Raw genomic sequence first — 16,416 nt, 5'->3', positions numbered from 1 at the left:
CATTTATTTTGTAAGTTTTTAAATTAAATACACACTAGATCTTGACCCGCGCTTTGGAAGCGCGGAATATTTTACGATGAAAAATTTCACGAATAACTTAATAAATATTTTGGTAATTTTTAAAGAGTGTGTATTTAAAATATTTTTGCATTTTAAATTAGTGTTTTTTGAAAATTAACCGTTTGTGATTACACCCGGTTAATACACCGGAGATCTGACAATTGAATTTAGGTTCTTAAAATATTCATATTAAAAAAATTACTACCCGAGACTAACCGATTGAACTGATGGATGACCGATATATAATCTAATTTGATTTAAATTATAATTGTTTCATAATTTGTAATCTTATAATCCAAATTTCAAAGTTCATTATTTTACAATTTATGAAATTATGACGTTTCTATAAAATTTTAAAGAGAAAATGATAGATATAAAATAACTAAAATTAATTGTTGTATTGTTTGGAAACATTGATAGTAGTATAAAAAAATATATTGTTTGAAAACAGTGATAGTAATATAAAGAAATAAGTATATTGTTTGGAAACATGGATAGTAGTATAAAGAAAGGAACATTAGTGATTAATGTAGATTTAACTATAAAGTATAAAGGTGTATTTAATTTAAAAACTTACAAAATAAATGTTAAGTCCAATAGAATGTTTCTGTTTTAATAAGATAGATTTATACTTTATGATTAAACATACAAACAATATACTTATTTCTTTATAATACTATCAATGTTTCCAAACAATATATTTTTTATACTACTATCAATGTTTCCAAATAATACTATAATTAATCTTAGTTATTTTATATCTATCATTTTCTCTTTAAAATTTTGTAGAAACGTCATTTCATAAATTGCAAAATAGTGAACTTGAAAATTTCGATTATAAGATTACAAATTATGAAACTATTACAATTTAAATCCAATTAGATTACATATCGGTCATCCATCAGTTCAATCGGTTAGTCTCGGGTTTTAGTGATTTTTTAATATGAATATTTTAAAAACATAAATTGAATTGTCAGATCTCCGGATTAACCGGTATAATCACAATTGGGTTGAATTTAAAAATACTGATTTAAATACAAAAATATTTTTAAATACACACTCTTTAAAAATGACCAAAGTATTTGTTAAATTATTAGTAAAATTTTTCATCGTAAAATATAAGCACGGGTCAAAATCTAATTTTTTTTATAACTGGCCTTACTTCGGAATCTCAACATAACCAGTTAGTATATTGATCACGATGGAGATTATCATTCTTTAAGCCTAGAACACATTACGGGGTTAGTTATATATTATACTACCAAATTACAGAGCCTAAAAATGTTTAAAGGATGGAGAAATCGCCGGAAAAAAAGGATGGAGAAATCTTGAACTGATGATAAGAAAATAATATATAGAAATATCAAAGATGAAGGTTATGGTCCTTATGGAATATTATAAAATTAAGATCAAAATAATTTTAGTTTTAAATTTTTTTTTCAAATAGATAAAAATTATCTAGAGAAATGTATAAAGATGTGAGAATACCCTGAAAATAGTGAATGAATGTTAATTAGGAAGAAAATAACAATGATATTTTGATAATTATGATGATTTGTAATGAGAGATTCGCAATGAGATTATTTGGGTTAGAGTCTTTTTAGAGATAATCGAGTGAGTGAGTGAGTGTGACACAAATCAAAATATATGTTTGGTTTGTTGTTCTAAAGCCTATGATTTATTTCGATTGGTTAGGGTCCGGTTATGCTCAACCGAGGGTGTAAGTAAAAAGGTTTTAATTTTTTTTAACCAGTGTAAAACTCGATAAACCCTAAACCCAAAAAAGCTTTCTCACGGCGTTAGTATAATTGTTCCTCCTACAAAAAAAAAAACACCGTCGTCTTGTTCGATTTCACAGCGCCTCTCCTCGAAAAACCCTAATTTCGGCGGCAATCACCAATCGACGATTTAACGCAGTGAAGAATCAGAGCGAGAACTCTCAGCTTCTCCTCTAATCTCAGATGGCTCCAAAAAAGTCAAATGTAGTGTCGAAGAGGCACAGACCACATGAGAAATTCGATAAGAAACGGGATACGAAGAAGGCTAAACTTGCTGAGAAGGCGGTTCCAACAGAGGAGGATTTAGGTAATGTTTTAGCTCTTGCAAGTAGCTCTATATCGTAGTCAACAACTCAAAATCAACTATGCTGGGGTTATTGTAGATTCATCTGAAGAAGAAGAAGACACTATTGAGGAAGAACCAGAAGCAGTGGTTTACAGAAAATCGACAACGTACGATAATTTGCTGGCGTCTCTCGGTTCGTCTAACAAAGCTGTTGCTGATATGAACAAAAGAAGGTACCTTTATATCAAATCTTAAGCTGTTTGGTTGATTTGTTACTCTTTGTAACAGTCTTTATATGTCATGGCTTTAGGTGAATTTGTATTTTTGAACTTTATCTGTTCTACTTTTGTAAAGTCTTATCCTTTAAATCTGGGATTTCCAAATCATTTTAACAGGCAGAGAGAGGAGGAAGGTAAAAGCGACACAGAAGGAGATGAAGAGGACGATGAAGATGAGGAAGAGGATGATGACAGTGGGTCTGAGGATGAAATCTCTACAGACGAAGAGGATGAGGAGATTCAAGGTAATTTCTTGAAAGTTATTGTTTGCTTAATGGTTTCTCTTGTTTATGCTCACTTGTGACGAGGTTTCGGATAGTTCTGTAAACTTGAATATTGTTTCAACTCACTTTTAGTTTACTCATCTCTGGCAAATTGATCTCAACCATACTTCTCTTTTTTCTTGTTAAATAAAGGGGACGATCAGGAAAGTCTCGGAGGTCTTACTGTCAACACAGAGCAAGAGAACAACGATGATCATAGCGGGGAAGAAGATTCTGACGGTTATGAAACTGATGAGGAGCTTGAGCTGACTACCAACGGCCAACCTTTAGTAGATGCTTCTTCATCTACTAGGTATATTTAATTTTTTATTGTGGCTTTCTCTAAAATTTTCTTACAGTTTGGCGTGCTGGTTCAATCCAATGCGTTTTAAAATTCGTACATTTATTGTTGTTCAGTGCATTTAGTGAGCACCTTAGTCACACATTATCAAGTGAACAAGTGAAAACCTTACCTGAAGGCAAGTGGAAATTTAAATGGGAAGCACCGGCCATTGACATGCCAAATTGCAAGTGGAAAGGAACTAGACAAAATTTCCTCGATGTATGTGTTTTCAGAATTATATGGTTGCAATATTTTGCCTCCCAAACTTGGGAATTATCAGTAACATTAAAAACTTAATTTTGCAGGGTGTTCAGAGTGATGCACCTTATGGCCTCAAGCCGAAGTTGTATAAGCACTGGCTTCAACTATACCAGAAATCTGGTGGAAAAGATTTTGACTCATCTAAAAGAAGAAGATTCTTCTCCATCTGTACGTATTATATTTTAACATTTATAATGTATCTCGTTCATGTTTATTTTATGACTCAGTCGTTGATTATAGTATTTTCTTTTGTAGGCAACAGCTACCTGGATATTTTGCATTCTAACAAGAGACCCTTTTACAATAAAGGCCGTGAAGAAGACTCAAGTGCCATGGACGCTTATCTTATGCATTCTGTGCGTGCATACTCGTATTCCTTTTTCTTAAGATCATTTTATTGAGGTTTTCTGTTACTTTTTCAATCCACAGTAACATTTCTCCAAGTTTTATTGAAGTCCGTTTGTCTTATGCAGTTGAATCACATTTTTAAAACGAGAGATCTTGTGAAGAAGAATGAGAGTAAAATTGCAAAGCATCGAGAGACGTCTGAACAAGACATTCTTTCTGATGATGGATTTCTTGACCAAGGATTTACTCGTCCAAAGGTGACCCTTTCTCTTTGCCGTTCTGCCAGATGCTTTGTGTGTAAATATGTTGTTACTCGTATTTGACTGTTGGCCTTACTTTTCTTGTATATCCAGGTTTTGATTCTACTACCGATGAGGAGTATTGCCTTTCGCGTTGTCAAGAGGCTCATACAACTAACTCCAGAGGCTCAAAGGGTACATAAATTTAGGAAATTCAGTCATTTAATTTTTAATTGGCATCTGCTTTGTGAATGCGTTGCCTTATTCTATGATACTTGACTTGACTTCTCACACGGATGAGTCATATAATGTAGAAAACAGGTTGCTCCGCGTTGATATTGTCTCGGTTGCTGATTATGTCTTGAGTTGCCATTGCTCTCTTCAAATACTATTCATTGCTTTCAGGTTAATGTGGAACACCTTGACCGGTTTAATGCCGAGTTTGGATGTGAAGACGAATCTGATGACGATGATGAGAAGACATCCAAAAATGGGAAATCGACAACCCACAAGTCTTCAAAACCTTCTGATTGGCAATCCCTTTTTGGTGAGAAGAACAGTGATGATGAGTTTATGCTAGGCATTAAGCATACAAGGTATTTTTTTTTTGCATACACCCTCTTCAACGTTGCAGTGCGTTCTCCTGCTTGTAAATAATTTGCAGTTACCTGAGACTTGAATTCTACTGTCGCTTTCAGAAAGAGCATTAGGCTGTATGGTGATTTCTATTCCTCGGACATGATTATTGCTTCCCCTCTCAAGTTACATATGGTAGGTACCCTTACCAATCTTTTTGTCAGATGATTTACTTGTGTAAATTTTCTTGATTCAGTCTCTTTATCAATTTTACTCTTTTCTAGGCCATTGGTCAAGCAGAAGAAAACAAGGAAAGGGATGTTGATTATCTCTCCTCCATTGAGGTAATTTCGTTTATCATTGCTTGAATGAGATATATTTAATAGATATTAGATGATTGATGCCAATATATTTTCCAGTCACATAGTCTACTATTGTTTTATCTCTTAAACCTGGTCTATGACGGCCTGTACTTGCAAATACTTGAAATTGTATTCTGTATCTCCTTATTAACTTATATTTCTTTAATTTACATGTGGACAGGTTTTGGTTATCGATCATGCAGACATAATATCTATGCAGGTAGGTTTTGTTGTAAATGTATAGACTTTGCGAAGATGGATTATTGTATCTTCATTTCTTATATGCTTTATTATAATGTTTCAGAATTGGTCGTTCCTTACTACAGTCGTCGACCAGATAAATAGATTGCCATCAAAGCAACATGGTACCAATGTCATGCGAATCCGACCGTTGTATGTAGTTCTACTGACTTCAAGTTGTTCTCTCTAATACGGTTTATGTGTGTCGCAGAGCCCAACTCTGGCAGAATATTAAATAATATCGTCTTATGTTTAGGTATTTGGATGGACAGGCACGGTTCTATCGTCAGTCAATAATTCTAAGTTCCTATTTAACCCCAGGTATTGCTCTGCCCACTACTTTCTTTCACATGTGGCTAAATTCCCTTTGTTCTTCGTTTTTGCTATATTTTCATAATTCTGGAGTATGGTGATTATTGAAGTTTCTAACCCAAAGAATATTTCCTCTCAGAGATGAATGGTCTATTCAATCGCCAATGCTTGAACTATAAAGGAAAGGTGGGCATTCGTTTTTAGCAAATTTTCCATATATATTACATGCAGTTCTGGTATAGATGATTGATGGATTATAGGCTAAGACTACTACTCTGATTTGAATTGAATTATCAAGTCTTTTCCAAACCAAGATTGTATATATTAATTAATATGTCTTTCAGTGTTAGCTTTGAATTAAAACTGTCCCATAACACTTATAGTTGAATCAATGCAGATGAAGCTGGCGTGTGAATACAAAGGTGTTCTCGAGAAAGTATTGCTCCCTGTCCGTCAGGTATAAGCTCATCTTGCTTACACTTGAAAGTTCTGGACATCTTATCTCTTTTGTCTATGTTGCAGATTTATGAAAGATTTGATGCAGACTCCATGACCCAAGCAGACGATGCACGTCTTGAATATTTTACCAAAAAGGTAGTTTTGATTATTTGCTTAGTAACCTCATTTTCATGGATAAAATATTTGATATTTTTTTTTGTTGTATTTCTGCTAAATGAATCTTTGCTGATTCTTTTCTTTTTTTATTCAGATATTCCCGAAGATCAAAGATTCTTTTCAGGTACTCCCTTCATTCAGAGGCTGTTTGCCATACAAAAAAAATAGAATGAACAACAATACAGTTGCTCAGAATAAAAACCTTGTTGCTATCACTTAAGTTTGAGAGCCTGATTGTCGTATTTTAATCCTGTTTCTAGGGAGGAGTAATGATCTTTATCCCTTCTTACTTCGATTTCGTAAGGCTCAGAAACTATCTGAAGTCGCAGAATGCCTCTTTCTGTCTTCTTGGAGAGTAAGACCATTTCCTTCCCTGTACCAAAGTTGCTGTTTCATTGCTATCTGGATTTCTTTCACCTGTTGGTAGCCTAATCCTTAACTCTTGTTTTCAGCTATACAAAGAATGCGGATATCTCCCGTGCACGAGAATGGTTTTTTGCAGGGAGCCGGAAGATCATGCTTTACACTGAGAGGGCCTACTTCTATCGGAGATACAAGGTTTTTTCTTAATCTATTGATCTCTGATTAGGCTCTATGATACAAATACAATTCTGATCAATATCGTCTTATGGTGTTTCAGATCCGTGGCATAAAGAACTTGATATTCTATTCTCTTCCCGAGAGGAAGGAGTTTTACCCTGAGGTAAGAGCATCTTAATCGAACTAGCTGCAACACAACTCTTGTCAGGAGAAAGACAGTCGGATGCTCATCATTGTAGCTTTAACTGCAGATTGTCAACATGCTTGATGAAGGATCGTATGACATGATGTCCACTGCACTTTTTTCTCGCTTTGATCTGCTTAAGGTACTTACACAATTCTCATTTTCAATCCTGTGATGGTTCTTACACACTTGAGAGTCATACCTAGTCGTTTTATATCCACTCCATTGATTCCAAATAGTACCTAGTTCCTCAACTAGAACTAGGAAGTGGTATATATATGCATAACAATGCTTAGTCACAGGGAAAGTTTATGAAGTCTGGTTCTGTCTTCACTTAAGTAAAACTCTAACTGGTTTGCTTTCATCAGTTTTTTTAGATATGAAGTGTTTTTTTACTGTTTGACCAAAAAAAAAAAGAAGTGTTTTTTTACTCTAATTAGAGTTAGCTCTCTCAGTAGCACTAATGTGATGTGAGCGAGTTGTAATGGAAGTATTGTGATGTTATTTGCAGATGGAAAGGATCGTTGGGACTGCTTCCGCAAAAAGAATGATCAGTTCTGATAAGAGCATCTTTGCGTTCTGTTAACGAGTCGAGAATGTTCAAGCATCCCAAGCCTCTTTTTTTTTTCGTTCCATTAGAAATTCAAATGGTTTATTAGTATAAACACAAATGTTGCTATTTATTTTGGTGATCTCAAACTCCCCAGTTTTGATTCTATGGTCAGATATTCAGTGGACCGATTTTAACCAATTTTTACAATCAATATTGCCTCCCTTTTCATAAATTTGAGGTTAAATGGTGAGGAGATATGAAGTAATAATCTTGGCAATTATTTTTTTTAACTCGAAATATATTCCTTTATTGAAGTATTATTAATGGTGAAATTAAACAACTAATCACCTATGTTTTAACGATTTTTTGGCTCAGTTAGTGGCTAACCTGGATAGTACATCTTTGTTAGACCAACTCAGATCGAGTGAGCTTCGTACACATCTGAAAGCTTTTTATAGATTTTTAAGTAAAGGTGCATTAGAGCCAGCAGTAAAAAAATTAAAAACGCAATGATTTATCTATAAGCCTTCAAGAGAAAACAGATACCAAGGTTCGGTTAAAAGATTAGTAGTGATTGAACCTCCTTTTATTTGTTTCAACAGGGCAGCATTGTGGCGTCCAGTCTACGAGCCATATTAACTAATCTCAAGTACAAGACGAGCAATCTCAAGAGTCATGACGAACATAAAGGAAGATGGCATCAAAGAATCATTTGTAAAAGCAAGTACACACTTCATGTATATTCGTTTGCAATTGTCAAAAGTCCTAAACTAGAAGAAGTTGGTTACCTGGAAAAGGCTCGTAAATCTAAACATACTGAGCTTTATACTACTTTTTAAACCCTGACCGGAAGCAAATTACTTATACAGTACTTAATGAGCTCCCTCTAACGTCGAATACGATAGTTTGTTGCATTAACTTATCATTTGTACAAAGGTTTCGTGGTGTAGTCGGTTATCACGTCAGTCTAACACACTGAAGGTCTCCAGTTCGAACCTGGACGAAGCCATGATTTTATTTTTTATTTAAACATTACGAAAATAATCAAATTTCGTATTATTAACAAAAAGTAATCGCCGTTGCCGGGGATCGAACCCGGGTCACCCGCGTGACAGGCGGGAATACTTACCACTATACTACAACGACCTTGTTGTTTGCTAATTAGACTTACGCCTTCTTGTCAAAAACGTAGGAGTTTCTCTAAGGTTCTCTGTGTTAATTGAGAATCAGATTATGTATGTTCAAGAGTGTTTGGTTTTGTAACCTATCTGACTGAAGATTCTGTAGACGGACTTTTCTCCGATGGAAAAAGTTCATGAGCTCAGTGACAAACAGTTAACCCTCTCTTTTACTTGTGCTTCAAATTTAAGCTAAAGGACCGTAAGCGATCTCAAGCACTTACAATGACTAATAGGTCGATATAAAAAAGGCTGAAACAAAGAGAACCGGAAGAGATAACAGCTTTAGCTCCTATTGTGCTAGTGGAAAGTATGATCAGGAAGATATTGTTATGTGGGAAAGCAAATGAAGATAACAATATGTACTTACGATAATGGGGATTGTAATGGTTCTGTAGCTTATGCCGTCTGCGTTAGTCTTAATCCAAGTAACTTGATGGCTCACCCTTGACGTTGCATGTATGTTTTAATTCAATCAGCCCTTGATAATGAAGCTCTAATTATCATATTTATTACATATGTTTACAATAAGTTAGTGTGAAAATGAATTTACGTGTATAGAAACACCAAGCCTTTGTGACTGACTATCTCAAAAGTCAGCTTGGACATCTTATAACATGTGATGGTCAGTGGTCACATGGTTCCGAAAGTTCTGTGGCTATGTGGCAACTATCATTTTGATTCCAAACACTTATTGACCTTATCAACACTATATTTTTCTATTTTTCTATATTTTGATTTTACTTATTTATCAGCTTCTTGCTATCTAACATTTCAATAGTTTATTTTTGTTGCTCTATTTCTGTGTAGAGATTTTTACCGAAATTTCTTAGTTTCTTATGAATAAAAGAAACTTAGTCAGTTTTAATGTAGTTGAAATTTTGGAATAGTGCATTTGTTAACCGATTAAACCAACCAAATAAGAAGATCTTCTAGTGCTTCATTTTTTTATTAATTTGTTGAAAAGGAACAAATTCAATCACATGTTAGTCATCGTTTTAGACCATAACACCTATTTTTTCTTTTGTCGTTGATAATTACATGACACCTGATTTTGAATCATTTGTGGCTTTGCTTTTCTTGTTTAAGTTGAATCCAAAAATAAAAATTATAAACATTTCACCGACACCTTCTAAGACCTTAAGCAAATTTGAACCCAAACTTCGTTAATAAATCACAATACACGAAGACTGTATCATTTGAACCCAAACTTCTAGACCTTCTAGACCTGACGCAAATTTGAACCCAAACTCCGTTAATAAATGGAACACAATACACGAAGACTTTGTCATTTGCCAGCATGCAGCAGACCATGAGATTAATATGCAAGTAACATTCATAATACTGTAATTCATAGGTTCTTAGGGTATGTACCACATGGTAGCTTAATTAATTGATCCAGCTAACAAAGAAAAAACTGCAGCTAGCTTAATTGTCTATTTATAGATTAATTGACCAAAGCACTTGCACTACTAGTGGTCAACCTCACACGCATTACTATACTAGTACAATATTAATTGCATTTCATCATCACTGGTAATGAACAATTGTTACTATAATCAAATGATTCAACATTTTACTTTTTTTTTTGTATAAGCACATCAAACATTTTTTTCTCGAACAAACAATATTCGGACCGAACACAATGTATATATCTTCATTTACATAAACAAAAAAAATAAATTCTTACCGGAAAATCGAAAAAAAAAACTGTATATGAAATCAAATTAAAAAGAAATGAAACAATGGATTTATATAACACAAAAAATGGAATGTAGATTTTCACATTGCCCCACCAATGTTTTAAAAAGTGAATTTCCAGACCTTGAACCTGAGATCAACCTTACACTTAGCGGCAGTGGTAACAGCCGTCGTCGCCTTCTTCCCCGTCGGAGCCGTCGCTCTAATCCCTTCACAAGTAACCCTGATCCCCGACTTAGGCGTTTTCAGAGACCCCATCTTCACTGTCACCTTGGTGTTCATAACAATCTTAACCGCCACTCCTCTCTTCGCTTTCAAATCTCCCTTGAGCTTACTCGCCGACAGCTCATCAAGATCTCCCGGAGGGCTCCCGACCGTAGACTTAAGCAGAGTCGTGTTCTTCTTACCGTGCACAAACGAAGCGATCGAGCCTTTACCGATGACGACGTCATCGTCTCCGGGGGAGACTCTGTAGACCGTGACGTCGGTGGCGACGTAGCTGAAACCGACGTTTTTGTTCGGGTTCTTGGCCACGACGGAGAGGGATATAGCGGTGGCGAGGCGCGTGGCGGAGGTGAGGTTGAGAGAGGAGACTTTGAAGGACGAGACGGTGAAGCTCGGCCGCTGAGGACGGTAGATGAGGTATACGACGGCGGATGCGGCGGCGACGAGGAGGAGTAAGAGGATGATCACGAAAATCGTCCAGCAGCAGCAGCGGCAGCAGCATCCACGGCTGTGCGTGCGGCGGTGGCGTGGGGCTGGTGGACGGTAGGCGGGGCGGTTTGCGCTGTAGAGCTGAGCTTTAGTCGCGGGGAAAGTTGGGTTGGCGGTTGCTCCACCGCCGACAACGCCGGGAGGTTTAGAGGCTGGGTAGACTCTGTCGTCTGTCATGTCGGAATAAGATGAAAAGATTGATTAGTGGAACAATATGGGTAAGGTTTAGGAGAGCGTGTTTCTTTTATAAGAGGTGATTTTACAGTGAACGTTTAAGCTTTAAGCTTCTCTTTAATAGCTGATTAGTGGGGAGAAAAGGAGTTTTGATGATAGTGGTGGAGAATGAGAGAGGAAGGAAGCCAAAGAAACAGCGACGGAGACTGACAAAAGAGAGTGACAGCTCAACGCGGGAAAGAGAGCTTACACGCGTCACACCAGCGCGTATATAACACGACGTGGGAATAAACGGTGCAAAATCACGAGAGTCCAGTTGTTCTTTGCTAAGCATTTTCGCAAAAAAAAAAACTCCGACTAGTTATTATTCATGATATTGATCCGTTTTGGAAAATTTATTCTATCTAGTAGGTAAATATTAGTGCATATATGAATATATACATTTTCCAGTTGACGAAAATATATATTTTGTTTTAAAGATATATAACAACTAACAAGAAGACTGAGATATGTTTTAGTCAAAAATAATAATAATTGAGATAAGTAGTTTTTGAGTTAAAACGTGAAATCGTACACCAAACATAATTTCCTTTGTATTGAAGCAAAGATATATGAAAGTTCCTTTGAAATAAAAAGGGTAACAGATGCTGAGTCCCTTTCCATTTTGAATCTGATCTAAAACAATCAAATTCATATAATCAAGCAATGTTTTTTTTTTTGAGTAAAATATAATCAAGCAATGTTAAAAATAAATTTATACAACTAGATTTATTTAGATATAAAAAACGTGACGAAAAAAAAACAAATTCCTTTAATACATAAATTATTTTTATTTCATACTTTCCCCACTAGTAAAAAGAAGCATTTGTCACTACATTTCCACGAAATAATACTTGAACGCCGTAGGTTGGTTTGACTTTTAATTATGACTTTTTAGAATAATGTGAGTTTCAACGAAAAGCTGTGTGAGCAACAAAAACATAGTAGATCAGGACAAGGCGCGTGAAGCCGGTGGTGGAGCGTGGTCGAGGTGGTAACCAACTAGTCCATAACTATTAAAGGTCCTCAGTTGATAATCAACGGTCACATTTTTATTTTCCTGAAATTAGGCTACTTGATAACACACAACACGGTTCAGTGTAAGAGAAAGCCCTACATGTTCATTGGTTAATTTCTTCCCCTGCAAGCAAGCAGAGAGATTGCCTAAAGAGTTGCAGCCTTGCACAACTCATATCGGATCACTATGGTTAATACATAATTTGTTGCTACTCTTCCCAAGTTGTCAGTGTAGAAACTAATGAAATTAATCTTTCAATAACTCTTCTGGTTCAGTAACTGAAACATAAAGTGTTAATGAAACACTCATACACCTCCTTTGGAGTTTCTTACAACCTCCGATACAAGAAAATCATTAGTAATGTAGTTGCGGTGAGAGGATCGGTTATCACCAGAAGCAGAACACAGAGAACCACAGCCAATATGCACAGGAAGAAGTTCCACAGCAGTGACTTTAAACGCCCCAAGAAGATTGACAAGTGACTACAAGTCGCATGTTTATCCTCACTCCGTGTTGTTGTTTCACGGAAAGAAGTACAAGCACATACTGGAACCTAAAGAAAAAGGAGATTAAACTCTTAATTGCATATACTATATATAGAGAGAAGATAAGATTTTGTTTACCTCTTGACTGCGTTTTCCAGCTGGAAACCTAGTGAATGTACTATAGTCCTTCCCCCTGGGGCAAGGGCTAAGATCTAGGTGATCAATAGAATGCTCCGCCAGATAGGAATAAGTTTTTAGAGACTTGCAGCCATGTGCATTTATGCACTTGAGACTCAGTGGAAGCATTGTCAGTGATTCGAGGTTGTTGCAGTAATTGAGGTTGAGAGTTACCAAGGAGGTCAGGTAGTATATTGGTATTATCTTGAAATCTTGCCTGCTGAGATCTAAATACGTCAACTTGGTGCATTGCTTAAGCTCATTTGGTAATGACTTAATTTTCTTGCAGTTGTCAAGCCAAAGCTCAACCAGATTGTATGGTCCTTGTCCTTGATCTTTCTTCACCAGAGTTCGTAGGTTGGTGCAGTCAGAAAGAGTTAGACTCTCCACCTGAGATAGTCGTGGCAATACTTCAAGGCTGCGGCAGTTGGCAAGCGTCAAATGCTTCAACTTGGTAAGGCGACTCATTGTTGTAGGTAACCTCTTAAACATATTCCCACTGAGGTCCAGTTTCTCTAGGACTTGCATGTGGTCAATGTCGTCTGGGATCTTCTTGATGTTTAGGTTGATGAGATTTAACTCCTGTAACCAGGGAAACCTTGAAAAGCTATTACATTTGAAATCACCACCGTACTCGCTCCACTCAAACCGCAAGATGTCCAGTGATTTAAAACCGTAGGGAGGTCGCTTGAGCTCCAGTTCATGAGAGACGTGCTCAGAAACAAAAGATAGATACTCTGCAGATCCTTCAAGAAGCTCCAAGTAGATTTGTAAGTTGCCGCTGATTGATGGGTCTGTAAGAGAGCATCCCTGAGTATTACCCACAAACGGCTCCGTGCCAAAGAAAAACATGTGGACTGATCTAAGGCACATGCTTGTTCTGTCTTTAGATTCTGATATACTGATTTTCAGCTTTTCAAGCCCATCACAGTTGGACACATCAATTTTCTGCAGTCTAGATAGTTTGCATATGGATTGTGGAATCTGTTCCAAGGAGCTGCAACCTTTCAGTATCAACTCCTCTAGATACTTTGCTTCCTTAAGAATTGGAAGTTTTTTTAGATCCTTAGACCCGGTCAAATCTAGTTTCACCAGATTCACAAGTTTCTGAAAAGTATGAGACACAACACACATGGAAATGTTAATTAATATGTTATTACAAGAAAGCAAATTTAAAAAATAATTATATATATGAAAGGGGAGTAGAAAAGTAGAGGATATATACCGGTGTGCCACTCCAAAGGGTTTTGAGCTTACTGTTACATAGCTTAAGCTCAACAAGACAATCTGGACTGATACTGGTAGGCAAGGTTGTAAAAGGATATGCATCCCAATGTAGTAACCTAAGCTTATGTACACTCAAATAGTCCTCTAGAATCATATCTTCCTTCTCAGGTTCTAAACCTCTCTGTTGCTTAGAGTTGTATATCTTAAGAAAACTGAGATTATGCATCGGCTTGAAAACATCCCAGTTGATGTGAATTCCAGCTGGCATTTCACAAACATCTAGCACCACGCCTTCAATTAAGTGCTTACTCTGACATATGATCAATGTTCAAGAAATGTTAGGCGGTGGTTAAGTTTAATATAGAGGACATATGATTCTGAAGAGACCGATTTTTTTTTAAATAATTTTTTAGAACATTGTTATGGTCATTTTTTAGAAAAAAAAATTAACTAAAAAAAATCGATTTGAAAAAATCTTTCCGTTCAAACACGATTTGTCGACTAGTCAGATGCGTAAGCTCCGCCTAAACAAAATTTTAGAACATTGCATATGATAGATAGTGACGTTTATCGGTAACAAGAGGAATGGTGGCAGAGCCTAGCCAAACCAAAAAGGAAAGAAAAAGAATTAAGAACATTGCTTGTACTTACTGTATTGGTTACAAGTACTGGACGGATGTCGTCATGGTGCCACAAGATACGTTGCTGAGAAGGGCTGTTCTCTGAATCTTGACGCACAATATGTTTCCCCATCTGCTCGAACAAACGGTGCATAGATATATGCTCATCGACAGACACATTGATGAGAGACTTTTCCTCTAAAACTTTCATCCCTACTTCACCTTGTTGAAGAAGTTTCCTGACTCGTTGGACAGGTTCTCCATTAAAAAGGCATGCTACATGAAGAAAAGCAATCTTACCAACTTTATCCAAACCATCATAGCTACTTTTCAAGGCCGCCATGGTTTTCTCGAGAGGAGCTTCCTCAAATGATCTCAAAGCATGTTGCCACTCCTCTTCTTTCTTCTTGTTAACGAGATAAGTGCCGAAATCCTTAAGGGCGATGGGAAGACCTTGAGCAAGCTCAGAGACCCTCTTTGAAAGATCGTTGTAGCAGCCAGCACTAGGTTTTTCGTCTAGAAAAGCATATCGCTGAAAGATCTGGAGACCCTTATCATCCTTCAAGCACTCAACTTTGTACAGGGCACATGAGGAGTTGAGCAAGCTCTTGTCTCGCGTTGTTATGATGATTCGGCTCCCTGGTCCAAACCAACTAGGCTCTTTTGCCAAGGCATCCAGCTGTTTCACATCGTCCACGTCATCAATAACAATTAGAGATTTTAGGTTTACGAGCCTTGACTTGATACAAGAAGCTCCCTGAGCAAGGTTCAGTGACTTGAAATCTTTTTTCCGAAGGATGTCGGAAAGAAGCTGTTTATGTAGGTCTAAGGTACCCTGTCCTCTCACCTTTTCCAAGAAACAGTGATGAGTCTTGAAACGGTGTTTATGCTTTTCATAAAGATTCTTGGCTATGGTTGTTTTGCCAATGCCTGGCATTCCCCATATTCCTACCATACGAACCTCACTGGTCGTAAACGTCATGTCCAAGAGATGTTCTATTTGGTCCATGTCAGCTTCCATGCCAACAATATTCCCAAGGTCCATTGGCAACATAGACAACAACTTGTCTGAAACAAGTTCAACAACTTCCTCAACCATCGTGGCGTCGTCTTTGCTAACAAGATCAGTAAAAAACAACAACAATAAGGATTTATTCAAAAAAAAAAACAACAATAAGGATCCTTTTTTTTTGTTAGGTAACAATTTGATAGTATGTGATATAATCCATCTCTATTTCTTTATTCAAGGGAAAAAAGGCTTACAATTTTCTTGACTCATTGGCTTGTGTGTTTGCGATTTTCTGAAGGGCGTCTTTCCAGCTGGGAATCCTGGGACTTTGGTTGTGGCATATTAAAGAGAAACTTCTTTTATAATTTCTAACATCAGAGATATCCACGTCGTAGAAAATGGGAAAGGCATCAACCTTTTTCTCCGATTCAAGCTTCATTATCATTCGAAGCTCTTCCAAACACCATTTTGAAGTAGCGTAGTTCTTTGAGATAACCACAATGGCAAACCTCGATGTGTTGATGGCTTCACGGAGTCTTTCGGGAAAGCGGTCTCCGGGTTCCAGCGTTTCATCGTCTTTGAAAGTTCGTATTCCTTGTCTGACAAGTTCTTTGTGCAAATGGCTAACGATGTTTTTACGGGTGTCTGCACCTCGGAAACTGAGGAAGACATCGTATTTGAATTGACGACGGGAAGGACCGCACCCCGACATTTGCTCTCAGTTTTGATCACCGATCTCTCTTTCTCTCTGGACAACAAACCAATCAAAAGTGTGAAATGATGTTTAGGAAAACCCACACTTCAAACTCTTCCAAGTCAGGGTATTCATCTCGATA

At 36.7% G+C, this 16,416-nt stretch overlaps 4 protein-coding genes and 2 non-coding genes across 6 annotated transcripts; 2 read left to right on the top strand and 4 right to left on the bottom strand.

Annotated features, from left to right (window-relative positions):
• Positions 1-1,854: 1,854 nt before the first annotated feature.
• Positions 1,855-7,470, top strand: LOC108832067 (protein NUCLEOLAR FACTOR 1). The gene is made up of 24 exons (XM_018605555.2): positions 1,855-2,145; positions 2,222-2,357; positions 2,520-2,647; positions 2,819-2,978; positions 3,083-3,227; positions 3,314-3,437; positions 3,525-3,625; positions 3,743-3,874; positions 3,971-4,051; positions 4,262-4,452; positions 4,555-4,627; positions 4,717-4,776; positions 4,976-5,014; positions 5,099-5,187; positions 5,291-5,355; positions 5,486-5,532; positions 5,744-5,803; positions 5,869-5,940; positions 6,056-6,085; positions 6,222-6,316; positions 6,414-6,519; positions 6,602-6,664; positions 6,753-6,827; positions 7,197-7,470. Exons 1-24 carry the CDS (start codon positions 2,022-2,024, stop codon positions 7,269-7,271), a joined length of 2,271 nt encoding a protein of 756 aa, XP_018461057.1. The 5' UTR covers positions 1,855-2,021; the 3' UTR covers positions 7,272-7,470.
• A 703-nt stretch (positions 7,471-8,173) lies between these two features.
• TRNAV-AAC (transfer RNA valine (anticodon AAC)) lies at positions 8,174-8,247 on the top strand. Its single transcript has one exon. It is a non-coding gene; the product is annotated as a tRNA-Val (tRNA).
• A 65-nt stretch (positions 8,248-8,312) lies between these two features.
• Positions 8,313-8,384, bottom strand: TRNAD-GUC (transfer RNA aspartic acid (anticodon GUC)). The gene has a single exon. It is a non-coding gene; the product is annotated as a tRNA-Asp (tRNA).
• Positions 8,385-9,972: 1,588 nt separating this feature from the next.
• LOC108832066 (NDR1/HIN1-like protein 13) lies at positions 9,973-11,297 on the bottom strand. The gene has a single exon (XM_018605554.2). It carries the CDS (start codon positions 11,006-11,008, stop codon positions 10,220-10,222), a length of 789 nt encoding a protein of 262 aa, XP_018461056.1. The 5' UTR covers positions 11,009-11,297; the 3' UTR covers positions 9,973-10,219.
• A 1,003-nt stretch (positions 11,298-12,300) lies between these two features.
• LOC108832068 (disease resistance protein RPS6-like) lies at positions 12,301-14,233 on the bottom strand. Its single transcript, XM_018605556.2, has 3 exons — positions 13,950-14,233; positions 12,686-13,831; positions 12,301-12,615 (listed from the first exon to the last, which is right to left on the bottom strand). Exons 1-3 carry the CDS (start codon positions 14,217-14,219, stop codon positions 12,391-12,393), a joined length of 1,641 nt encoding a protein of 546 aa, XP_018461058.2. The 5' UTR covers positions 14,220-14,233; the 3' UTR covers positions 12,301-12,390.
• Positions 14,234-14,456: 223 nt separating this feature from the next.
• LOC130498775 (TMV resistance protein N-like) lies at positions 14,457-16,416 on the bottom strand. The gene is made up of 3 exons (XM_056992371.1): positions 15,835-16,416; positions 14,603-15,686; positions 14,457-14,549 (listed from the first exon to the last, which is right to left on the bottom strand). Exons 1-3 carry the CDS (start codon positions 16,290-16,292, stop codon positions 14,457-14,459), a joined length of 1,635 nt encoding a protein of 544 aa, XP_056848351.1. The 5' UTR covers positions 16,293-16,416.

This window comes from Raphanus sativus, chromosome 8 (assembly GCF_000801105.2).
Source record: "Raphanus sativus cultivar WK10039 chromosome 8, ASM80110v3, whole genome shotgun sequence".
Classification (NCBI taxonomy): domain Eukaryota; kingdom Viridiplantae; phylum Streptophyta; class Magnoliopsida; order Brassicales; family Brassicaceae; genus Raphanus; species Raphanus sativus.
Note: the sequence above shows the minus strand (reverse complement) of the source record. Positions and strands in the feature narration are given on the sequence as shown.